General features: G+C 47.4%; 1 protein-coding gene, 2 long non-coding RNA genes and 2 other non-coding genes across 8 annotated transcripts in view; 1 reads left to right on the top strand and 4 right to left on the bottom strand.

Annotated features, from left to right (window-relative positions):
- Nucleotides 1-1,392: 1,392 nt before the first annotated feature.
- On the bottom strand, nt 1,393-21,339 carry Rcc1 (regulator of chromosome condensation 1). 4 transcript variants are annotated; one of them, XM_076934064.1, is made up of 12 exons: nt 21,294-21,337; nt 17,930-18,052; nt 8,623-8,704; nt 7,910-7,948; nt 6,755-6,942; nt 6,436-6,615; nt 4,696-4,792; nt 4,488-4,610; nt 3,811-3,966; nt 3,494-3,613; nt 3,107-3,259; nt 1,393-2,503 (listed from the first exon to the last, which is right to left on the bottom strand). In XM_076934064.1, the coding sequence occupies exons 3-12, from the start codon at nt 8,693-8,695 to the stop codon at nt 2,328-2,330; spliced, it is 1,305 nt and encodes a 434-aa protein (XP_076790179.1). In that variant the 5' UTR covers nt 8,696-8,704; nt 17,930-18,052; nt 21,294-21,337; the 3' UTR covers nt 1,393-2,327. The 4 variants fall into 4 exon arrangements, with proteins under 4 accessions (XP_076790179.1, XP_076790180.1, XP_034358816.1 ...); XM_076934065.1 differs by lacking the exon at nt 7,910-7,948 and having other exon boundaries at nt 21,294-21,339; XM_034502925.2 differs by lacking the exons at nt 17,930-18,052; nt 21,294-21,337 and adding an exon at nt 14,182-14,310.
- Nucleotides 21,340-21,612: 273 nt separating this feature from the next.
- On the bottom strand, nt 21,613-23,363 carry LOC117708926 (uncharacterized). Its single transcript, XR_004606860.2, has 3 exons — nt 23,252-23,363; nt 22,371-22,407; nt 21,613-21,972 (listed from the first exon to the last, which is right to left on the bottom strand). It is a non-coding gene; the product is annotated as an uncharacterized LOC117708926 (long non-coding RNA).
- Nucleotides 22,040-22,243, bottom strand: LOC117709665 (small nucleolar RNA SNORA73 family). The gene has a single exon (XR_004606913.1). It is a non-coding gene; the product is annotated as a small nucleolar RNA SNORA73 family (small nucleolar RNA).
- LOC117709664 (small nucleolar RNA SNORA73 family) lies at nt 22,483-22,686 on the bottom strand. The gene has a single exon (XR_004606912.1). It is a non-coding gene; the product is annotated as a small nucleolar RNA SNORA73 family (small nucleolar RNA).
- A 25-nt stretch (nt 23,364-23,388) lies between the features above and the next one.
- Nucleotides 23,389-24,923, top strand: part of LOC143442331 (uncharacterized) — a 28,471-nt gene continuing 26,936 nt past the window's right edge. The window contains exon 1 of the long non-coding RNA XR_013110405.1: nt 23,389-23,497. This is a non-coding gene — a long non-coding RNA (uncharacterized LOC143442331). The remainder of the gene's footprint in view (nt 23,498-24,923) is intronic.

Here is a 24,923-nt window from a genome sequence, read left to right as displayed (position 1 = left end):
ATCTCTCCTGCAGGGAGACTAAACCTCTGAAACTGACCGATCAGGCCCCTCCCTCAGAGTAAGCAATAGAAGCAGAGTCCCTCTCAGACCAAGAGGCTGACCTGCAAAGACTCAGAAGCTGTAAAAGACCTGGAAGCAGAAAGCAGCTGAGCTGCCTGAATTTCAGACCTGGGTCACTTGGAAAAGGAACTTTAACCTCCTAAGCTGTACAGTGAGCTGTCACCTATGCTGGTGTGGGCTTTGATGATGGGAGTCGTGTCACTTCTGCCCCAGTAAGCAATCCCAATAAAGCTCAACGGTTCACCAAGTGGAATTCTGAATTTTGGTGGCATCCACAATCTCACGGGTTTTGGGCTCCCTACCTGAGGTTAATAGACGTGTATAGCATCTCCCAGGACACTTGTCACACAACACCCAAAAAGTTTTAAATATACCAGCCGTTAAAGAGCACTGACTGCTCTTCCAGAGGTCCTGAGTTCAATTCCCAGCAACCACATGATGGCTCACAACCATCTGTAATGGGATCCAGTGCCCTCTTCTGGTGTGTCTGAAGACAGTGACAGTATAGTCACATATATAAAATAAATAAACCTTTAAAAAAAAATGTAAGGCCAGCCTGGTCTACTGAGTGAGTTCCAGGACTACACAGAGAAACCCTGGGGGGGGGGGGGGAGAAATCAGTAAGAACCTTTAGTAATGTGCTATACCTAAAAACTGGAATTGGGGGGTGGGGGGGAGGGGCCAGAGAAATGGCTCAGTGGTTAAGACTGCTCTCCCAAAGGTACTGAGTTCAATTCCCAGCAACCACATGGTGGCTCACAACCATCTGTAATGGGATCTGATGCCCTTTTCTGGTGAATCTGAAGACAGCTACAGTGTACTCACATACATAAAATAAATAATTCTTAACAAATGGAATTTGGGCCAGGAGCAGTAGTCACATGACTAATCAAAAACAAAGCAACAAAAAACAAAACAGACAAAAACTCAGGAAGCAGATGCAGCTAGATTTTTGTGAGTTCTTTTAGACCAGCCAGGGACACTTAGTAAGATCCTAACAAAAACAACAAAAACCCCTGATTTAGGATTTAAAAATTCCTTCCCAAAGCCAGGCCTGTAATCTCAGCACTATGGAGGCTTAGGCATGGAGACCAGGTTGTCAGCTCGGGCTACACTGAGAGTCCATTTAACAAAACAAACCAACAAACTCCGGCATCTCTTAGGCATCATGACCATGAAGAAACTGCAGTGTTTCCTACTGCACATGGACCCCAGACACCTCTGTCTTCTCCAGATTTTGGAATGGCTGTATCAGCCATAACCTAATGTAGACAGGCAGGTGCTCCTTTAAAGACAACAAAACAGTTCCAGGGGACACGCATAAAAACAAAGCCCATTTTATAAAACTCTAAGTTTATTCAAAGTGTTACAAGATTTTACTCTCCCCTTCAAAATATTATACAATTAAAAAAATCAAAACTATTTTCTCAGCCACTGTTCCTTTCCTTAGGCCCAGCCTCTGCCCCTCCACACCTTCCCTCCACTCATCCCTGAGCGCCATTACAAAACACCCCCCCCCACTACCCTCCCCTGACTGTCCAGCCGAGCCCAGCATGGCTATTCAGTCCTCTATAGCAGAAAGGCTGACTGATGGGGAACAGACAGGTGACACCCAAGGGACACTGGGGTGCTTTGTGCTTTTGGGAGGACAGTTGGTCTTTTTCAAGTGGGTCAGTGTTTTTGCCCATGGACACCTGTTCAGAGCCAAATATTTGGCTTACGTCACCCAGAGCCTTGTAAAGCCTTTGTCCAGATCTTCCCAGGCATGTGGGTCCATGACAACTGAACCCGATGACTATACAAACCATCTGTGTCCTTATAAACTATGGTTAGGAACAGAGAGAGAGACTCATGGGAAGCAGGACCTCATGAAGTCCCAACTTTTCAGATGTGGGCACCAAGACCCCAAAGCTGGATGTTTCCTGTAGTTTTAAGCTACTACGCTTTCGAGTTTTGTAGGTGATGAGCCAGCACCAGCTAGGACCACAGGAGGCAGGGGACTGAAAGGAGAAAAGGTCTAACAAAGTAAGCCTCTGATAAGCAAAGATCCTTCTGAGATCCTCCTCCCACCCTCCCACATCCTACAAGTACCAGGATGATTCTAGAAAGAGGACGAAACAGAAGAAAAAGGATTCTGCTGTGGTGATGGGAAAAGACAGGAGATGATATCTGCTCAGGGTGGGGAGGGGCCTTCTGGAGTCTGTAGCTGGCCGTTCCTGTCCTGTGAAGCTGGGCTGGGGCCAGAAGCCAGGCCCACAAAGACTTCATCAGCTTTGTGCTTTGTCCTTAACTAGTAAGACTGTGTGCTGGCCCCCACTGGACACAGTTAACACCACACGGTTCTCTAGCTGTTTGCCAGTCATTTCCACAGGGCTCCAGGCATCTTCATCCTGCCCAGTGCCCAGCTGGTAGTTGGTGCCCATGCCCCAAGCAAAAACACGACCTGCAAGGGACAGAAATACAGGCAGCTGTCTTTGTGGTCCTCAGCCCTGCCTTTAATCAGGAGATGCCTGGGCCATGGTGGCCTGGACCAATAGCAGTCTGGCAAGGTGCCAGCCCAAGAGTTCAAGGGAGATAGATTGGAAGAGCCAGGGAGATCATACCCTCCTTTGCATTCTTCTTACCCCCAGGCACGCACGGAGGGGCTGCATCTTAAATCCCTGTCCTTGGAACCAGCCACCTTTACTTTGCTCAGGATGCTCTGGAGTTTGATATGCCACCCTCTGGTAGGTTTTTTTTTTTTTTTTTTTTTTGGTAAGGTCTCACTGTATAGATAAGGCTGGCTTCAAACTCACAACTCTGTCTCCTGAGTACTGGGACTAAAAGTGTGTGAATTCCAGGCTAACCTGGTCTACATGTTAAGACCCTGTCTCAAAAAACAAGAGCAAAAACACGCCAGAGCTTCCGAGAGTCAATGAGAAAGCTGTGTCATCTCTAACACTGCATCTGACTCTATGTGACAGGAGATACAACATGCCAGGGAATTTGCTAGGTGCCATGACCCCCACTTTCCAAAACCCAACCAGGTTTGAGGAGCCCCACTTACCATCCTTGGACACAGCATATCCCACAGAAGCTCCACAGGCCACTGAGGAGACCACCGGCAGCCGAGAAATGAGGGTGGGTATGCTTTTCTCCTCAGCACCCTCCCCAAGACCCAGCCGCCCGTACTCAGCCCGGCCTAGGCTGTATGCTTTTCCTGTGGGACAAAGGAGAGAAAAGAGATCAGTAGGGAGCATATTCCAAGTAAGATGAACACACACCAGGTAAGGTAGAAGATATTCTACACAACTCCCTGTGTGTTCATAATCTGAAGCACCAGGACAACAACCTTCATGGAAGCAAATCTCTGTCTGGCCCAAACCATGATCCTAGTGATGTGGGTGTCTCAGGGACTACTGTCTCTGAGATGTAGAATACTGGGGAGTCCTACCTTCTGAATCCATGCAGACTGTATGATGCTGGCCACCAGAGAAGCCCACCCAGGACTTGGTGGAATTCCTGAAGGATGTCAAGTTTTGAGGAATGAAGTAAGATCCAGTGCCTGGAGTTCCTGTTGTCAAGGGTGAAGGCGTTCCAGAAGCTTCCCTTCTCACTGCCTCCCCAGCAAGGCCAGCTCCACCCATTCCCAGAAATGCCACCTTACACTACATAGCTCCGAGGGGTCAGGCTATCCCACAAAGCAGAAACTAAGAATGAATGCTAAAACCGTGACTGGAATCAAGAGTCAAGTCATGACTGAGGACTCACCCAGCTGGTGATAGTTGGAGAGGCCAAAACCATATACATGGCCCTCACGGGAGATGGCAAAAGTGAAATAGGCGCCACAGAAGGCATCCTGGAACCTCACACGGCCCCGGGTTCCCCTGGATTTCAGCAGCACACATCTGGGGACAAGGAGTCGCTCTGTAAGTATAGAGGAAGCCAGGGTCAGTGACAGACACAGTATTTTCCAAAGAAGGCTAAGCAGGGTCACCCCTGATTGGCCTCCTGTTCAAACACCCTGCTAAAAAATTTAAGTCTTGAAAAGAGACGCTTAAGGGCAACTTACCCTGTGCCAGCCATTTTTCTGATCATTTCTCTCTTCACAGTAACCAGTTAGGGGCGGGGTGGGGGGGGAGCTAGATAGAAGGGAATCAGACCCTAAAGGTGGCGCCCCACCCCCTTGACGTTATTTACTGGCTGGTCTAGAACTCAATACGTACACCAGGCTGGCCTCAAACTCAAGAGATCCACATGCCTCTCTCTTTGCCTCCTGAGTGCTGAGCTTAAAGGTGTACAATACCATGGCCAGCTTAAGGCTTGAGGTTTTTAACCAACGCTGGAGGTGTCCTGGATATAAGCCAACACCAAATCCCACCTGCCTTTCACCTTTACCAGGAGATGCCTTACCAAATCCTCCCACTGGAGGTGCCAAAGCCACTTACCAAGGCCTTGACGGCCACCTCGGTTGGCAAATAACTCAGGTACACGGCCCAGCTGACCTTGCTCTCCACAACCCAAGGTGAAGAGGTCTCCATCAGCTGTGAGCATCACCAAATGGTCATTCCCTGAGGAGAGCGAGCACAGGAAGGGCTTGTCTTAGGGCCCAAGGCTGAACTATGCTAGCTCCTACCCAGTGTGCCCAACACTCACCTGAGGCTACCTTTACTACCGGTGCATCCAGCTGCACTTGAACAGGTACCATGCTCTTCTTCATGGGCTCCAACAACCCGATCACACCATTATTATCCTAAAGAGAGGGGCAGAGAGACTCAAGCAGCCAGTTCTGCTGCTCTGAAAACATCCAAGACAGCTGCTTGGCAATGAGTGACAGCAGATATGGACAGACAGCAGCAGGGGCCTGGCCACACACAGAAATTCTGATGAATGGAAACATTCAGAGTCTGGGAACTGTGTTAAAGTGAGGGGCGAACAGAGGGAAGCAGACCTAGCTAAAGTAAATCGCTGAGGCAGCAGGTTCTCGCTCCATCTTCTCGCAGTACATTATTCTGAGCCAGCCAGCCAGCCAGCCAGCCAACCAGCCTGCCTTCCTTCCTTCCTTCCAAGTCAGGATTTCTCTGTGTTACCCTGGCTGTCCTTAAACTCACTCTACACCAGGCTGGCCTTGAATTCAGAGATCCAAATGCCTCTATCTCCCGAGTGCTGGGATTAAAGGTGTGTGCCACCACTACCCAGCTATTCTGAGCATTTCTGTGTTAAAACCATCCCCATAAAATTTTTTTACAATGCTTCTACGGGCTTGCTGGCAGACTTTTAAAACCCAGCACTAATGGGTGTGAGTTAAGATCTCTGAGTGTGAGCCATGTCCTCACAGTGAGTTCCAACCCACTAAGAGATACATATCGAGAACCCCACTCAAAAAAGTCAATGAGGGCCTGGCATAGTGGCACACACTTTTAATCCTAGAGGCAAGAGGATCTTTGTGAGTTTGAGGCCTGCCTGGTCTACAAGGCAAGCTCTAGAACAGATAGAATTACATAGAGAGACCCTGCTTCAAAAAATAAGTAAATAAATAATTGCTTTTATAATAGCCTTAATAAGGAAATAATCGTGAGATTCTGCTTTGTTTTTTAATTTACTTTTAATGTGTATGGGTATTTTACAAGTATGTATGTCTTTCACCACATATGTATCTAGTACCCATAAAGGCCAGAAGGCCCTGGCCCTTCTGGAACTTGAGTTATAAACAGCTGCGAGTTGCTCGATGAGTGTTGGAAACCAAACCCGAGTCCTTTGCAAGAACAATCCATGGTCTGAACCTCTGAGGCGTCTCTCCAACCACAACACTCCAAGTGTACCCCCCACGCTGGAGCTGGAGCTCCCCTGACTTCCTGCTCACCCAGCGCTCACAACGCCTCCTTTTGATCTCTGCTCCCGCACCCAGGAGATAAAGGAAGGAGGATCACAAGTTCAAAGTTATCCTCAGCTCCATAGTCAGTATGGGGCTAACCTGAGACACATGAGACCTCATCTTAGGGGAAAAAAACATACATACAAACAAATAAAACAAAGATTACACTCCCCTACTTTAGAGAGGCCGAGAAGCGACATTTCCCAAACCCACAGACCTTTCTCGCTAAGACTCCAGAAAGGGGATGCAAAAGAGGACGAGGCAGGAGTGAGACACAGCAGCCTCCAGGACAGCTCAGTCCAGGGGCAGCCTTGACCCACCCCTTCCCAAAGACACACACTTCACCACACTCAACCAAATAGGTCATGGAGTGGACAGGCCCATATGAAGATGCCAGGGATTAGAATCTGGGCCCTACCGATGAATGTGGCCTTTACTTCCCACCAGTATGCAAGCCCAAGGGAGACGGGAGAGTGGCATCATTTGGGGCTCCTAATTGTACCTGCCAGCCCCAGTCTTACCCGGAAAGAGCCCCAGATGAAGACACGGCCGTCTTCGGTGAGGGCTGCTGTGTGACTGTCCCCCGCTGACACTTGCACCACTTTCTCTTGCAGTTCCACTTTCCCAGGAATCATCTCTGAGCCCTCGACTGAAGTGTCCCTTCCTAGGGCACCCTCATCATTGCAGCCAAAGGAGTAGACCTGTGCCCAGGATGTCCCATTAATACAAAGTCTGGCCTGTGGCCTCCTTGCTTAGGCCACTCCCTGCTTCTATAGCCAGATTCTGTTCCATACCCTTGCACCCAGGCCCTATCCAACCTGTCCCAACCCTCTGACCTACCTGGCCACTCTGGCTCAGACACACAGTATGCATGCCCCCGGCCTCAGCCTGCACAACATCCTGTAGAAGATGTACCAAGGCCGGCTTCTTCCTCTCCAGCACACTCTCACCCAGCCCCAGCTGGCCCACGTCGCCCTGGCCCAGTGTCAGCACCAAGCCTGGTTCTGTGTTGTGGGACCTGTGTGAGACTAAAAGGTGGAGAAGATAGGCCCTGAGTGTGTAGGATGAGGGCAGACAGCAGAGATCATATCATGGGCTCTGGGATTGTGTTCAAGCCCTTGCTCTGCCAATAGGCCATAAGTAAGATCTTTGTGGACCTGAGTTTCCCTCTTTGTGAACAGAGGATTACAAGGGTATCTATCTCCTGGGTTTTTTTTTTTTTTTTGAGGATTAAAATCCATGCATGTTATTGACACAAGGAAGGGAGACAAGGAGACACTCTACACAGTGACATGGATCTTGGTAGGCAGGGCACCAGGACAGAGAGGAGACAATTTCCAGGCGAGCCTATGTCACAGACATGATCCATACTGCCAGCCTTTACTAACTGGTTACTCTCCCAACACTACCTGGCTCTGCAGACCTCCCTTATTTACAAGAGCCTGTTGCTGGCAAGGGAGGAAGAAGCAGGTAGGTCTCTCTTGAGTTCTGGGATAGCTAGAGCCACCCTATCTCAAACAGACATCAAAAATAGAAGACACCATTTTACAGGATATAGAACAGAGCCTCCCAGAGGGTCAACAGCCTTCCCAGGTCATAAAACTAATTACCAGAGTTTGCACTGGAGCTTGGGCAACTACCTGGTACCAGCTCCCATCTGAATGCCCCTCTATGCCAGGCTGTGATTTCCAACTCCTGAATATGAGAGGAGAACAAACTGCCCCTTCGGTCAGTCCAGACAGTATACTGACAGCTTCAGAGAAACTGGAAGGCACAGTAAGAAACCTCAGATGTATTTGCAGAGGCGTGGACCAACCAGTGGGTAGTGCAAGGCCTTCTGGTAGCCAATCAAAGCCTGCCACAGCCCTCCAGTCAAAGGCATCCAGTCCCCTCCCCAAAGGTGTGGCCCCAGCTGCCAGGGCTGCACAGAGGCTGCACTGGGCAGGGAGCCATCTGGTTGGGTTTTCTGGTCAGTTGGGCTTGGCCCACAGGCACCTTGGCAGGAGCGAGTAGCAGGACCGCGGTTACGAGTGTCTGCAAAAGACAGACACTGTCTGAGCGTGTGTCTACGCTCCTCCCTCCCATGTCAGGGGTCGATTTCCCTGGTCCTCGCCACACTCTGGGGTTGTAGGAGAGAAAAATGACAGGACAGGTCCCTCAAACAGGGCTTGGGACATTATCTCCTCTAATTCTCAGTGACTCAGGGTGACAGAGCTCTTGTCTCCATTCTATCGGGGAGGCTCAGCCCCAGCCAGGTTTAGTGACCTGCCTGTGGTTACAGTGACAGTCAGGACCTAACCCACATCTGAAAGCCTAAAAGGCCCAAGAGCCTTGGGCTTCCAAGTTGTCAATTCAGAGCAAGGGGACCTAAAGTCAAGGACTTCTCTGATTACTGGGGGAGGAGACCAAAGCACTTTAAGATAGGTAAAACCATGCATGTGCATGGGGCCAAGTTCTAGAATCTTGGTTGGGGTAGGGGGTGTGGGGTATCAGCATTGCTTTGAGGGCTCTCTGATGAGCCTTGGCTTTGGCCTCTTTTCTGACTGCTACAGAGCTGAGCTAGGTGAGATGCAAGAGAACCTTCATCTAAGCAGGGTCCTTGGGCATCTAAGCCCCTCATAGCTTCAAGCCAGGGAGGAAGGAGCGTAGGCCCAGATGTCTCACTGTTTTGAGAGAACAGAGCCAAGAAGGCATCACAGGCAGCTTACCTTTCACCTTCTTGCTTTTGGGGATGGCATCTTCTGGGGGTGACCTTCTCTTAGCTATGCGCTTGGGTGGCATCTTCTTGTCCTGAAAAGGAAAAAAAAAAAAAAAAAGTCAAATACTATACGTCAGAATAACAGACATTGTCCTGTGCATATTCATCAAAGCCTGAGGAGTAAGAGGTCTCACCCAGGAGTCGCAGCTCCTGACATTTATCCCAGAACTGTGTGACTGGTGAGTAATGACCAAGTTCGCAACTATTCTCGATTGTTGCTACACTGTGTGGAGAAATGAGCTTAACAGTAGTGGACTAAGGGCTGGGATGTAGCTCAGCCCCCTGAGAATCTGCCTGAGCCCACAAGTCCAATCCTTATTCTCTTTCCAGCATTTTACAAACAACCTGGTGGCACATGCTCAGGATCTCAGCACTAGGAAGGTGCACTTGAGGAGAGTTCAATACTAGTGGACTGGCTACACAAGGGAATATCCATGAGAGAACTGTAGGAAGCCATCAAAAATGATATTTCTAGAAATGAATCTATCAAACAGAAACATGTTCCTTGTGACAAAGGAAAGTAACCAGGAGCCAGGTGTGCCATGTACTCAGGACCTCAGCACTGCAGTACCCTGACTTCCAAGGCCAGCAAGCCTCAAACACACACAAACAACCAAAACAAACAGTGCAGGCCTTTAATCCCAACACTCACTCAGGAGGCAGAGACAGGAGGATCTCTGGTCTACATAGTAAACTCCAGGCCAGATTGGGCTACACAGGAAGACCTTGTCTCAAAACAAAGCAAAACAACAAACCGTACAACACAAAACCAAAATGCTCAAACCAAAACCAAGCACTCTAAACGCTGCTGCAATCCATTCTAGCTTATTAACACTATTATTTTGAAACAGGATTCACTGCAGCTTTAGATGGCTGTGAACATTTCATCTTCCTGCCTGCACCTCCTAAGCTGAATTTGAAGGCATGTGCTTCCACAAGTAGCTGACACACAGGGTTAAATGAGCTGGTACAATATGCTGGGGTGTGGCTCATGGGCAAAGCACTCGCCTAGTTTATCTGAGGTTCTAGGTTTCATCTCATAACAGGAAAAAAAAAATGTTTGATTCAAATAAAGCTGGGTTGGGTGTCCACCTTTAGTCTCAGCACTCAGGAGGCAGAGACAGGCCGATTTGGTCTACAGAGTGAGTTCCAAGACAGCTAGGAGTACATAGAAAAACCCTGTCTCGAAAAACCATAACCAGTATAAAAAAAATAAATAAATAAAATCAAGTTGGGAGTGGTGACACACACCTTTAATCCCAGCAGACACCCAGTCCATTCTGCATACTGAATTCTGGGGCAGGCAGGGCTACATAGAGAGGCCAGGACTCAAAAACAAAAAACCTCAATAAATGAAAATGGTCCTACAGCCAGGTGTTGGTGGCGCACGCCTTTAATCCCAGCACTTGGGAGGCAGCGGCAGGCGGATTTCTGAGTTCAAGGCCAGCCTGGTCTAGAGAGTGAGTTCCAGGACAGCCAGGAATACACAGAGAAACCCTGTCTCAAAAAACAAAACAACAACAACAACAACAAAAAAAAACAAAAAACAAAAAAAAAAAAAAAAGAAAAGAAAAGAAATTAATGTTGGTGGTAGTGTAGTGTTTCGGGTCTTCCCCAGGTAACACCACCCGGGGAACACAAACCTATTGGGATCTAAGCAAGCTTACTGGTCCTTCTCCTGACAGACAGGAATGAAAACTCTGCTCAAAGCAACAAGAGACCAGCAAAGGCCCTTCTCAGTGTCCCCTGGGGATCTGGTCAGGACCACCCTCTGCCTCCTATGAGGTCCAAAAGCCTCAGGCTTCCCAGTTGTCAACTCAGAAGGTATGGACTTCTGACTCAGAGGGAGGAGACCAATGCATTTTAAACAGACCCAGGATCCTGCAGAACCTGTGTGGGTTGTGTCTGGCCCAGTTCAGTCATAAGGTGGCCATTGTGAATTTTGACCAGCCTCCACTCTTCCTGCGGTGGGACCCTCCCCTCCTCTGTGCCGCTTTGAGACCCTTCTTCCCACACTGAAAATGATTGCTCTTTTATCACTGGGAACCCAATTCACCTTCCAGGACTCTAGTTTCCTCAATCTTTAACAATCCTTTAACAATCTGTTACAAAGGAGATGACAGCGACCTCGCAGGGTGGATAGAAGCCTGGACCGCATGCCCCTAGGTACTCAGTGATGTGTACACCCATCTCACAAGTATTCTGGAGTGCCTGGGGTTGGGCTGAGATGCATGGCCAAGAGGAGGCTACTCTGCTTCCTGTACTCAGGAGTGTATGTTCAGGAAGAAAGTAAGCTTATTACAAAAGCCACATCTTCCAGGACAGCCAAGGCTATACAGAAAAACTGTTTCAAAAAAAAAAAAAAAAAAAGCCACATCTTGTTCCCTTTCTCCCAACCTCCTAACCCATCCTTCCTTCCCACAGAACTAGAATCCTGAATAGAATCCTGAATCTTTGATGCACACACAAAAAAGTTTACTTTTCAAAACCAGCTTAAGTTGGGCATGGTGGCAAATGCCTGCACTCCTAGCATTTGTGAAGTTCAAGTCATTCTTAGCCACACAGCCAATTTAAGGACAGCCTAGGCTACACAAGACCCTGTCTAAAAAACCAGAGCAAAGGGATTTGCCGTGCAAGGATGTGGACCTGACCTCAGAACCCCAGCATTCAGAAGCTGAGCACAGCTCACATCCGCAATCCTAGTGTAGGGGCGACGGGGGTGGGAAGTGGGGTACACAGGTCTCTGAAGCTAGCTGGCTAGCCAGTGTGCCCTAATGGCGGAGCTCCAGGGTCAGCGAGAAGCCCTGTCTCAAGAAGGCAGAGCAAAATCAATGAAGACAGCTGTCCCCAAACTTCTGACCTTCAAATGCACATGCAGCCCCTCATTCGTGTTCAGATGAACAACACGTGTATGCCACACAAAACAGATTCAACCCAGTCCAGAAACCTGAAGACATGGTCACCCCTAGTTCATGGTTGAGGAACCTGACGCTCAGGAAGGTAAATTCACTTGCTCATGTCCTACACCAAAGAGCAGGCAGGAAAAGGGCCCAAACACTTTCTTTTCAAAAGGGGACAAAGTATGACATTTATGGTGGTACACATGGAATCCCAGAACATAGGAAGCAGACAAAACTGACCCAGACCACATAGCAAGACCCTGTCTCACCACTGCCACCCAAAAGTGTCACCCAAAGAAACACTATAACCGGGGCTGGAAAGATGGCTCATCGGTTAACAGCACTGACTGTTCTTCCAGAGGTCCTGAGTTCAATTCCCAGCAACCACACGGTGGCTCACAACCATCTGTAATGGGATCTGATGCCCTCTTCTGGTGTGTCTGAAGACAGCTACAGTGTACTCATACATAAATAAATCTAAAAAAAAAAAAAAAAAAAGATACACTACAACCCAGGTTGGAATTTAAGATGGCCCAAGCCAAGTCTCTTGGGATTCCTGATGGGTTTGGCCAAATTCAAGGAGCAGAAAGCAAAAGTCAAGGGATGGGGAAGATGGCAGTTGGGACTTGCCTAGGGGGACGGTTGCCAGATTCAACAGCCCGCCCACCCCCACCCCCCAGGGGAGAGATCCTGAGATACCCCAATTGTCTTTGAGGCACACATTTCTCTATACCTGGCCAACTCTAGTTGCTGCACAAACCCAGAAGCAAGGTGGGAAGAAGGGCAGAACCTTCTAAAAGGTGGGTCCAGCATGGTGCAGGCAGGATTTGGGATGGCAACAACTCAAGGCCAGCCAACAAGAGTCTACATACTGGGACATCCCCTGCTTCAAGGACTACACCAGCCAGGACCACTCTTCCAGAGGAATCAGGATTAGTTCCTAGCACCCACAACTACCTGTAACTCCAGTCCCAGGGGATACAACGCCCTCTTCTGGCCTCCTTGGGCCAATGCAGGTGGTACCAGGCCATACATACAAGAAAGCATTTGAATATACAACCCTAAAAAGGCTCGTCTTTTGTCACTTCCACTCCCTGGGATCCATCTTTAAGGAATTTAAAAAGTGGGAGAACAAGCAAGACTCAGAATAAAATCCAGGAAGCAGTCAACTTCCATTAATAAGCAGTATATGACCCTCTAAGAGCGCAGACCTGTCCCCATGTCAGGAACAGATGTGCAGACCATTTCATGGGTGAGATGAGCTGCCTGAAGCCTGTTTCCTCACCTGCTAAGTCAAATAGGTAAGTATACTAGGTTAGACAACCTACCAGGAGCCATTTTCCACGTTACTCCCATTTCTGGAGGACCTGGCAACCCTATCGGTGGCCCCTCCCTTCCCCCCAACACTCAGAACTTTCCAGCTAGATTTAGGGGATGAAGAATATCTTTGTGGGAAAAGCTCCCAGGAGAGAAGGGAAGGCCTGTGCAGGCTGCAGCCAGGAACTGAGCTGCACACTTACTGAGCTGCACACTTCATACCAGGAAGGACACGTTACCTTCCTTTTATAGGCAAGGAGACTAAGGTTTAAGGCAATCTAGTGGGGCCTGCCCGAGCCAGACTCCTGTTCTCAGTTGTCTGTGCAACCGGAACCTGGTGAATCACTTTTTTTTTTTTCCCGGTTTTTCAAGACAGGGTTTCTCTGTGTAGCCAAGGCTGTCCTGGAACTCACTCTGTAGACCAGGCTGGCCTCGAACTCAGAAATCCGCCTGTCTCTGCCTCCCAAGTGCTGGGATTAAAGGCGTGGGCCACCACTGCCCGGCAATCTTTTCTGAGCTACGTTAGAATTCTCTTCTTGGGTATCCTCCCCACAAGCACCAATGATGTCTACGACCCCAAACACTTCTAGTGGTTGCATTTCCTGTGCCCCCTGTCTGGATTACCTTGACCCTTAACATATTACATACAACCTCACCTGGAAAGCTATCCCCAACCCTCCACAGCCCGGTTACGGCTTCCGCTTTGGAGTTCCCGGTCTGTTTCATACCCTCAGCTTGTGCACACGTGGTCAGAGGACTTAATTTCTGATGAACCAAAGACTTGGCAGCAGCGACACTCAAGTTCCACGGACATACTTTACTGATCTCAGGATACCCTAACTGTGGACCCATGGAAATCTCGCCAGGCAGACCCTGCGCCCGGCAAAGGGCACGGAGGCCCGCCTTTGTCACCATTGTTCCCCAGCGGCACGGAAACGTCAGGCAGCAACGACCGGGTGACACAGGGCTGATGGGGGTTAAGGGCAAGCGACCGTCTGTGGAAGCTGTCGCCCCTCCCCACCGGCGGCTCCCCGAGGCCGCGAGCGCCCGGCCCCTGCGCACCAGCCGTTTGAATCTCGCGCCGCAGAGCCGAGCGCGCGCCCGGAGCGCGGCGGCTGAGGGGCCCGTGCGCGGGCGAGGCGGGGCCCACGCGGGCCGGAGCTCGCGCGCCTGGAGCGCTGCCGCCTTCACGTGCAGCACGCCATGTGGGCTGCGACCTCGGCCCACCACGACCCCGCGCGCCTCCCGGTTTTCCGTCCTCAGGACTCCCCAAGAACCAGAGCGCGACCTACCTCGGTGCAGGGCGGCCACAAGCAACTCCGGCGCTCGGCGGCGAACTGCCCCGAGCATGCGCTCTGCGGGCCTCCGGCCGCGACCCTGGCCAGAAGGGAAAACACAGAGCCGGGCGGCCCCTGGTGGCCACCGCTGGAAATGCGAGCGGCTGCTCCTAGTTTGTAGGCAGCATTCTGTATTTGGGAGACCCCCGCACCCCCCAAGAGGGATAAATGGACAGATAACCAACCAGAGAAACTACTAGAATCTTTTTTTTTTTTTTAAAAGAAAATCTGGTGCGTGAGATCTGTACGGAACAAAACAAAGCTGATAGTTCTTGTTCACAAAGTATGCAGAAGGCTAAAAAAAAAAAAAACAACTATTATCTATGCAGAGCCATCTGATTCAGTCTAGTTAGGGCTCAAGAATGGCTGATTAAGTCTAAGTGAAAAAGGCATTCAGGGTGAATAACATTTTCTTATTTATTGCATGTATGGGTGTTTTCCTGCAGGTATGTCTGTGTACCATGTACATATACTGTCAGGAGCCATAATGGGACAAGCTAATAATTAGCAGGTGATCATCCTGAAATGCTTGCCTTGGGTTATTATATAATCTGCAACAAGTAAGCCTTCATTCAGCAAGGCTGTGAGGGACTTATTTTAGGAAAGATTCCTGCTATTAATCTGCTTTTCCTATTAGTATTATTTAAATATATGTAACAATCACTAAGTGATAGCACACCCCTTTGGAGCAGATCTCTGCAGATCCATGAAGATGTACTGTCTTGTAATGATGCTGTATAGACAAACAGATGTCTTCTTAAGTCTTAATGATGATCCTATAAGAATTCCTAAAATTGTATCAATGATTATTAAGCTCTTTTATAATAGGACTGCTATTAGGGCTCTCTCTGATAGTCAAAACTGCAATGAGAACTCTGCCAGTCTCCTGTCATCAGTTAATTGCTCTTAGATAGTAACCAGACTTTCTCCTGCTCAGAACACATTCCAAGAGGTTGTACAACAATTAACCAAAGGTCACTAAAAGGGAACTCACAATTTATTATAGGTGCTAGGACAGAAATTAATATATTGCCTGGGCTTAACTATACAAAACTTCACTAATTTCTTAGTTATAGTTTTAAAACTTCAGTGAACCTGTGGAGCCAGACAGGTGATGGATGTTTTGCCAGATAATTACTCCTAATGGATATGCATGTAAACATTCTCTGTTGTAAACTTCTATTTCAATTTATGATTCGATTTTTGGTGTAAACTCGTGGTGAACTTTGTAACATGTGACCATGTACTCTGAAAGATGTGTAAGTACTGAAGACAAAGAGAGCAGCAGCAGTAGTAGTAGCTGTTGTACAGTCCGAGTTAGTCGTTTGTCCCTTTCCTTTTCCCCTGCCTGGAATTCTTTCCCTTAGAATTTTTCCTTTGTTAGAATTTTTTCCTTGCCGGGCAGTGGTGGCGCATGCCTTTAATACCAGTGCTTGGGAGGCAGAGGCAGGCGGATTTCTGAGTTCGAGGCCAGCCTGGTCTACAGAGTTAGTTCCAGGACAGCCTGGGATACACAGAGAAACCCTGTCTCAAAAAACCAAAAAACAATGACAACAACAACCACAGCAAAAGAATGTTTTTCTTTTCCCCAGTCAGGACCTTTCCACTTTTCCCCTTAGCTTTCATAGGAAACTTTACACTTAGTAATAAACTCTATAATAACTTCTCTAAGTCTTTTCTTCCTGTGATCTCAGACTAGCAGGCAGAGCCCAGCAGTTCCTGCTGAGATAAAACAAAGGCCGCTTTGCCTAATCCTCTGCTGTTAGGCTGCATATGTTAACCACCTAAGCCTGCAGTCTTTTACCCTCAGAAGTTTTTAGGACTTTAGAAGTTATTATCAGCATTCCAGTACAGGTCAGAGAGCCAGAAAGCCCTGAGACCTTCAGACTTTAAAGCCATCACCAAAGTCCTACTCTGTAACCCTGCCACTACCCTCTCCTGGCCAGGAGGCTCCCAGCAATATAGTTCCTGAAAAGACCAGAAAGAGCATTGGTTGCAGTAGAACTGGAGTTACAGATGTATGTGACCTGCCATGTAGGTGCTGGAATGGAATTTCCATCTTCTGCAAGAGCAACAGGCACCCTTAACCACTGAGTCATCTCTCCAGTCCCAGAGGGGTGACATTTGCAATGACAGAGAATAAGATGTGTGAAACTGCCATATAGTCTGAGAGCAGACGGTGAAGGTCTAGTGTGCCTACAGGGACAGTGTGCGATTATGGGAAGGCTCTGCTCACAAGATGATATGTTCAGAACTTTTAAGAATGGACTTTGGATAAAGTGTAATCAAGAATGGAGAGGCAAAGAACAAGCAGGAAGAGGAAACAGTAATGCCTGGGTTGGTGGCACTGCCTATAATCCCATTGTTCCAGAAGCCGAGGCAGGAGATTAGGAAGGATACATAGTGAGATTCTATCTCCGAAAGGAAGAAAAACTCGGAGAGAAGAGCGGCAGAGGGCTTTGCCTGAGTGTGAGGTGCAAGGGAGATAAGGCTGGACGCAAGATGACTCAGACCTGGGAACTTGCAGTTGGGAGCTCACACTGGAAACAGAACACTGTGAAAAACGGCTTAGGGCTGGAGAGATGGCTCAGTGGTTAAGAACACTTGGCTGAGTTCAAATTTCCAGCAACCACATGGTGGTTCATGACAATTTATAAAAGAATCTGACACCCTCTTTTGGCTTGAAGGTGTACATGCAGACAGCACACTTCTATACTAAAAAGCAAATTTAAAAGAAGAAAAGGTCCTCTCACTAACATCCTCACACAAGCAGTCCTGTAAGATTTAAAGTCTGGGGCTGGAGAGATGGCTCAGTGGTTAAGAGCACTGACTGTTCTTCCAGAGGTCTTGAGTTCAATTCCCAGCAACCACATGGTGGCTCACAACCATCTGTAATAGGATCTGATGCCCTCTTCTGGTGTGTCTGAAGAGAGCAAGAGTGGACTCGCATAAAAAAATAAATCACTTGGAAAGCAGAGGCAAGTGGATTTCTGAGTTCGAGGCCAGCCTGGTCTACAAAGTGAGTTCCAGGACAGCCAGGGCTACACAGAGAAACCTTGTCTTGAAAAACCAAAATAAATAAATAAAAACTTAAAAAAAAAAAAAAAAAAAAAAAAAGATTTAAAGTGTCCCTGAGAAAAAAGGTATGGCCTTCCTGAGGGCAGTAATCTGTACAAAGGGCATTTTCTGTGTTTCTCAGTTAATTCTGACTCCAAGTCGTCCTAAACCAACATTTTTAGCATTTTGATTTTCTTTACCCTTATTTTTGAGACAGAGTCTCATTATGAGATCCTCCTGCCTCAGTCTCCCTAGAGCTAGGAATAAAGGTGTGTTCCATCATGCCCAGTTACAAGGAGCAAGGTCGGCATCTGAAAAGGGCTGGCACCTTGGCCCTGGAGTCAGCAAGAATGGGGTTCACAGCTGGGGAGGGGCCCCTCACCATACACAGTGTCTTCTACCACCGTACACTCACCTGACCACACAGTTTACACTTCTATTTGAATGTGCGTGTTGATGCTGGTGGTCAGAGGGCAACTTCCAGGAGTAAGCTCTGTCTTCCCACTATGTGGGTTCCAGAGAGCAAAGTCTTCAGGCTCAGCAGCAGGCACCTTTACCAACAGAGCCATCTCCTCTGGATGACTGTGTGCCAGCTGCATTTCCCCTATGTAGTGCCAGCTCCAAAGCCATCCTGATGTTGCCTTACCTTTTCAGGTTCACTTCTGCCTCCATCATGACCTCCTCTCCTCGATGGTAAACTGTGAAGTTTCTCCAAGCTTCACCCTGGAAACTCTGATGTCTTTCTCCAAGATCTTATTCACTCACATGGCTTAATGTAATTATAGAAAAATGACCATCACTGATCATCGCTTATAAAAACATCTTTTTGGGGGGAGGAAGGGGAGGGAAGCCTCATGTCTTTGAAGCCCAGGATATCTTAAATTCCAAATCCTAATTGCTTCAGCTTCCCAGGATTGGTATGTGCCAAGTCTCTGTCCCTTAAACTCATTCACTTTTAAAATCCAATTATTTATTTTATGTATGACTGTCTATCTGCATGTATGTCTTCATGCCAAAAGAAGCTATCAGATCCCATTATAGATGGTCCAGAGCTACCATGTCCCCCTAATACTAAGTCAGGTGAAAGACAGGGAACATTATAAAGATGAAGCCCTTCATTCCAGAGCCTGCTGGAGTCCCTTGTCAGCTAAGAGGAAAGAATTCCAGTGCAGTTAACATTTGGTGTGAAGGTTGCCATAGAAATAAGGTCAAATAAGACAGGGCTGGAGAGATGGCTCAGCAGTTAAGAGCACTGACTGCTCTTCTAGAGGTTGAGTTCAATTCCCAGCAACCACATGGTGGCTCACAACCATCTGATGCCCTCTTCTGGTGCATCTGAAGACAGCTACAGTGTACTCAAATACATAAAATAAACCTTTATTGGGGTGGGGGGGAAGATACTTAAACAAAAGCAATAAATCATGCATAAAGCCTGCACCTACACAATATAACTTGGGTATGGCCCGGCTGTCTTCCCAGATGCGCATTTTCTCTGTGTATCACATAAAAGACTATGTTCTTTTTTTTTTTTCAAGACAGGGTTTCTCTGCATAGCCCTGGCTGTCCTAGAACTCAGAAATCCGCCTGTCTCTACCTCCCAAGTGCTGGGATTAAAGGAGTGTGCCACCACCGCCCAGCTAAAAGACTATGTTCTGTTTACAATAAACTTCACATCTAGGTCAGTGATCTGTCCTAATCTTATCCAGTGCACCCCATGGTCGTTCCCATTTCTCAGTGACTTTCTGAAGACTTGCTCTGTGTGTGTAAAGACAGTTAAGCAAAGGGCCTGCTTTCAGCAGCCCTGTGTACTTATGCTTTCCCTGAGATTTCTAGTAAGGTCTGTGCTTAAATCCGTGGTTCTCAACCTGAGAGTCACAACCACTTTGAGAACTGAACTCAGGACTCTGGAAAAGCAGCCAGTTCCCTTAATGGCTGAACCATCTCTCCAGTCCCAAAGCCATTTCTTTTTAACCACAAATGTCTCTGTGTGGGTTTGTGCACGGAGTTCAGTGCATGCTGACTGAGGCTCTGGAGCAGTTACAGGCAGCTGCTGGATCCGGATGCTTGGAGAACCAAACCCCAGTGCTCCGGAAGAGCAGTGAAACTCTTAATCCTCATTTCTCATCCCATTTAGATGTAAAAATCTACCCATGTGCATTCCATTTGTTTTTTCATGAAACCCTGAGGTAGAACACAAGGTTAGCACTGTTCTCTGAAGGGGTGGCCCATGCCTTTAGTCTGAGCACTCAGGAGGCAGAGTTCCAGAACAGTGAAGGTCATATGGAGAAACCTGTCTCAAACAACAAAACAAGCCCCCAAAAGGCCAATCCAGTAATAGAAAAAACACTGTAGCTCTTCCAGAGAACTTGTTTAGATCGCCAGCACCCACACCACACGGTGGCTCCTAACCATCTAAGTCCATCTCCAGGGAATCCTGGACCCTCCTCTGATCTCCACGCACACGGTAGACAAAAACACGTACAGGAATCATTCATACATTAGTAAGGGGCTGGAGACAGACCTCAGCCATTGAAAGCATTGACTGCTATCTCCCAGGGGATCCAGGTTCAATTTCCAGCACCACCCACATGGCATATCTGTAACACTAGTTTCAGGGCATCTGACACTTTCATAGGTATACATGCAGGCAAAATACTGATGCACAAATTATACATTTAAGGAGACAGGATAATCTGTCAGATAAATCTGAGTTCTAGGATAGCCTGGTTTACAGAAGGAATTCCAGGATAGCTAAGGGTACAAAGCCCTGTGTTGAAAGACAGAAAGGGCAGGTTCCAGCAAGTTATCAGTCATCACAGTAGGGCTGGGACCTTATTTCTGTTTAGGATTGAGCTATCAACCTAATTTCAATGTTGGGACTTGAACTCAGGGCCTCTCACATGACAGGCAAGTATCCTACCTTTAAGCTAATCCCTACTCCACTAGCATTTTAGTTTAAATACTTGTGTCTGAGTGTACATTTAGCTCAGGATGTTACATGGATGTACCAGCTGCTCTAACCATTGAACCACCTCCAACCCCATTATTGTTTTATAAGACCTTATATGACTGGGTGGTAATGTCACACCTTTAATCCCAGCACTTAAGAGTCAGTGGGTGAAGGAGTTTAAAGCCAGCCTGGTCTAGAGTTTAAGGTCAGGACTAGAGAACTTGTCTTGCTATTATACCCTGACACTGTATTCTTAACTATGTGCAAACTGGCACATGCCAGAAGAGGTCATCAGATCCCATTATGTACATGGTTGGAAATTGAACCCAAGACCTCTTGGTTCAAGCAGGCAGTACTCTACCAAACCCTCCTACTCCATAGCTGGATGCCACTACTGATTAAGATTCCCTAGATTTGGACAATCTCTGTGTAGCCCTAGATGGCCTTGAATTTGACAGGTCTGCCTCTGCCTTCAGATAACTAAACAGGACCAGTTTTTATCTTTCCTGTTAATTTAGGGGATGGAGCATACTAGGCAAACACTGAGCCATACCCTCAGCCCTGTACACTTACTAGACAGTAGATTGTAAGCATGCTGTCTACACGGGCAAGACACATGTGCAGGTTAGCAAGACAAGTGCAATTGATGACAACTACTAAATCTGTGGGAAGCTGGCAATGGGTCATGGGTGCCTGAATGGGGCAGAAATAACACTTGCAAACTGTTGTAGCAGAGCTGTGCTACTTGAGTCCTCAGAATTTAACCCCAGGCAGCTCATCACAAGAGCAGAATCCCAATACTTACCCTTTAATGGGAGAAATCTCTCCCCTACCTGGAAGCCTTAAGGGCATGTAAAAGCACAGGTCTTATACCCAGAAGCTCTCAATGTTACCTGACTGTACCATGCACTGGAACATGAACACCAGCCACTGTCCCTTGAGAATGCTACTCCGTCAGAGCTGGCCACAAACACTGTCCCACTCTAGTTAGAGGCCCACCAATTCTCGCACCCACTCCCAGGAACAGGGAAGGAACAAACCAGCATCTTTTAAGGCCTACCTTCGAGGTCCCTCCCAATGCCCCCATCATTGAGGGTCTTAGACTTTTCCATGAGGGCAAGCAGTAAGGAGTCAAAATTTCCATTATGACCTAGGGACCTATCTACTTTGTATCATAAGGGTGCCAGTATGCCCAAGACCAACTTCCCACATAACCCATCTGAACAGCCTCCCGCAGACACTGTTGTAATACTATCACCAGAGCAGAGGAAGGAACTTCACCTTCACCTCAGTACTTGAACAGAGCCAACATTCATACTGGATTTACCCTGAACCCATCCGCAGGCTTTTGCATGCACACACATTAAACCACAAGAAAAGGCATTCAAAAGCTTTAATTCAGATTTGTCATATCACAAATATTCAGATTACAACTAGACCCTGTAACCCAGTCTGTATTTAATTTAAGGGTATAATCTTACAGAAAATGTGAGAAAAGATACATGGTTTACATAACACGGTCCAGGGGAAACCTGCCGGCTATCAAAAGGGAGAACCATGCTGAAGTTTCCCAAATCTAGACACAACCTTTCAAAAAAATTGCATTTACCAGACAGAATAAGTAGGCAGAAAAGTTTGTCCAGCTTCTAATGGCTGAGACCCTAATACAGACAAAATTTTACCAAGCTGCATGTAAATTGCCTCAAAACCTGTGAGTAGGTGTCCGTGCAGTTCCTCTCCTGGAAAAAAAAAACCCAAACGTCAGATTCCTGTAAGTGGCATACTAAAAACCTTATCATCTTAAACTTTTGTTTCCTGCATGGTTTGTCTCCTCAGTCATCGTCCACAGGACTCTGAGAAGTTGTAGGAATATGCAGGTGCAGACTCGAGGCCCAGCTTCTTCTCCAACGTTGTGGAAAGGGACTGTACATCATTGGGCGGTGCCCTATGCTCCCACAGGCCACTAGGACATTGCCCGGGGAGAGTGACCTCCCGGGGTATCCACGTTGGAAAGTCTGGTCATTACCCACACGATTCAACCACTACCCACCTACACACCCGACTTGAGTCTCACCAGTATCAGACACATGGATCGAAAAACACGATAAGCACAAAGCCAGTTTCCGAGTGAACCTACCTCAAGTCAACGAGTTACTTGGACTTACTCATCAGTTCTGTAAAAGAAGACACCCCATCAGCAAATCAAACGTTTAAAGTACTCCTAAGACCCACCCCAGACTATGATTTAAGACTGTTTCCTGCATGGTTTGTCTCCTCAGTCATCGTCCACAGGACTCTGAGAAGTTGTAGGAATATGCAGGTGCAGACTCGAGGCCCAGCTTCTTCTCCAACGTTGTGGAAAGGGATTGTACATCATCGGGCGGCGCCCTATGCTCCCACACGCCACTAGGACAGAGCCCGGGGAGAGTGACCTCCCGGGGTGTCCACGTTGGCTAGCCATGGTAAAGATTTCCTTTTGACAAAATGTCCTAGGATCCTTTGCCAACCCCCAGCCTGAAAAACGCCTGTTTCCAGGGTTTCCACAGTCCTTAGCAACCACCACCACCTTCAGACCTTCTTGAAGCAAACAGAACACCCCCATAGGAACGAAACTATCCAGACACTACCTATATGAAAAATGGCTTTCTGAATGATGGTAGATTAATGACCAAAGATTGCAGAAATTCAGTTACAACACGATGTCGAAAAATAAAAGCTAGGAACCAGGCACAATGATTTTAAGTAAGTCGAGCGCTCGAAGGCAGCTAACGATCCAAATCACACGGCAGGAGCAGAATAAACCTTTAAGAAAGTGCGTACAACTTCCCAGGCAATAATTCCGCTAGCTTTGGGATCCCCGAAAGAAAGGCGGTTACTGGGCTGGGAGGCACGTGTCCACACGCCATGCTGGGGCATGATCCACGCGGGGTCTGCCCAGTCGCTATCCTTCCTCTCAAAGCCCGGTGCCGAAACGCGAGGGTAAACCCCCAGCAGCAGAGAGCAGCGCACGGTACTCACCAAGAGAAGCACAGCCAGGTAGCAACGCCTAAAAAGACTGAGATGCGCCAACGCGGCCATATTTATACCTTAAGTAACTCCCGGAAGTCAGACGCGGCCGACTGCGCCTGCGCACGGTCACGCGCACTTTGAACCATTGGAAAGGAGCTAAGGCTGATGGGATCTACTTCATCTCAATTGGGATGGGACAACTTTTGCGCTACATTGCTCTTGTCGGTCTTGGCGTAGAATCGAGGAGCTTGTGAGGTTTGTTTTTTCTGCCTGGATAAACTGGTATATGCAAAATGAAAAAAAAAAAAAGAAAAGTCTAGAGAAATGCTTTCTAGCTTCCAGAGTTTGAATCTACTTTGTATGTGGAAGGAACATTTGATACAGAACATAGGTACGTCTGAAAGAATTGGCTACAATTAAAAACTTCCTATGGAGGGGGCTGGAGAGATGGCTTAGTGGTTAAGGTTCCTGGTTGCTCTCTCCTATAAGGCAGCTCACAGCTGAGTTGTCTGTTATTCCAGTTTCAGTAGATCCGCAGACACACATGGAGCACAAACAAAAGTAAGCACATCAAAGCACACACACACAAAACAAAGACAAACAAAAACCAAAACCCAACAACATCAAACTTTTATGCATTCTCAACGGGAGAACACCTGCCTAGGATATGAGGTTCTGATCCACACTTGTTTAAAAGCTGATTGATGTTTTGTCACTTTCCACACAAACATATAAAACTAATATAGATGTTGATGATAAAATATGGTGACGCTCAAGATATTTATCATTGGGTGTGCAGGTTCCTGAGCCCCAGGGCTGCATACAAAACCCACGAAGTACTGTAGTGTGTATAATGCCCTCCACCATCATACATGCACAAATGTCAGGAGAGTAAATTGGCATTGCCATTGAATCAAGGATAGCCTGGGTAAAAACACTGACCATGGTCCTCTTATATATCAAATTGTGTGTTGAATGCTTTACATACACTATTTACCATTACACTAATGCTATTTCCCAGATTTTAAGATGTGAAAGTATGCCCGACGAATTTTGTTGTAGAATATTATTTACTTGAAAAAATGGCTGGCTAGGCACGATGGTGCAGGGTTTTTTGTTTTGTTTTGGTTTTTGGTTTGGTTTTTCGAGACAGGGTTTCTCTGTATAGCCCTGGCTGTCCTGGAACTCACTCTGTAGACCAGGCTGGCCTTGAACTCAGAAATCCGCCTGCCTCTGCCTCCCAAGTGCTGGGATTAAAGGTGAGGGCCACCACTGCCCGGCCAATGGTGCAGGTTTTTAATACAAGCACTTTGAAGACAAGAGTCAGGAAGATCTCTATGAACTGGAAGCCAGCCTTTTCAACATAGTGAGTTCTAGGACAGCTAAGGCTACATAGAGACCCTGTCTTTAAAAAAAAAAAAAAAAAGGCTTATATGTACATAGGTATGTATGTATGTATGTATGTATGTATGTATGTATTATTTATTTCTATTTTGGATAAAAATTTTTCTCTGTGTAGTCCTGGATGTCCTGGAAATCGCTCTGTAGACCAGACTGGCCCTGGAGTCAGAGAGATCTGCCTGCTTTTGCCTCCCCAAGAACTGAGATTACAGGCGTGCACCACCACTGTCTGGCAAATTCTTTTTATAATGTCTTCTGGTTTTTGTTTGTTTGACTGTTT

The sequence above is a fragment of the Arvicanthis niloticus genome, chromosome 5, assembly GCF_011762505.2.
Source record: "Arvicanthis niloticus isolate mArvNil1 chromosome 5, mArvNil1.pat.X, whole genome shotgun sequence".
Lineage (NCBI taxonomy): Eukaryota > Metazoa > Chordata > Mammalia > Rodentia > Muridae > Arvicanthis > Arvicanthis niloticus.
The sequence above is the reverse complement of the archived record's forward strand: the minus strand, read 5'-3'. Positions and strand labels throughout refer to the sequence as shown.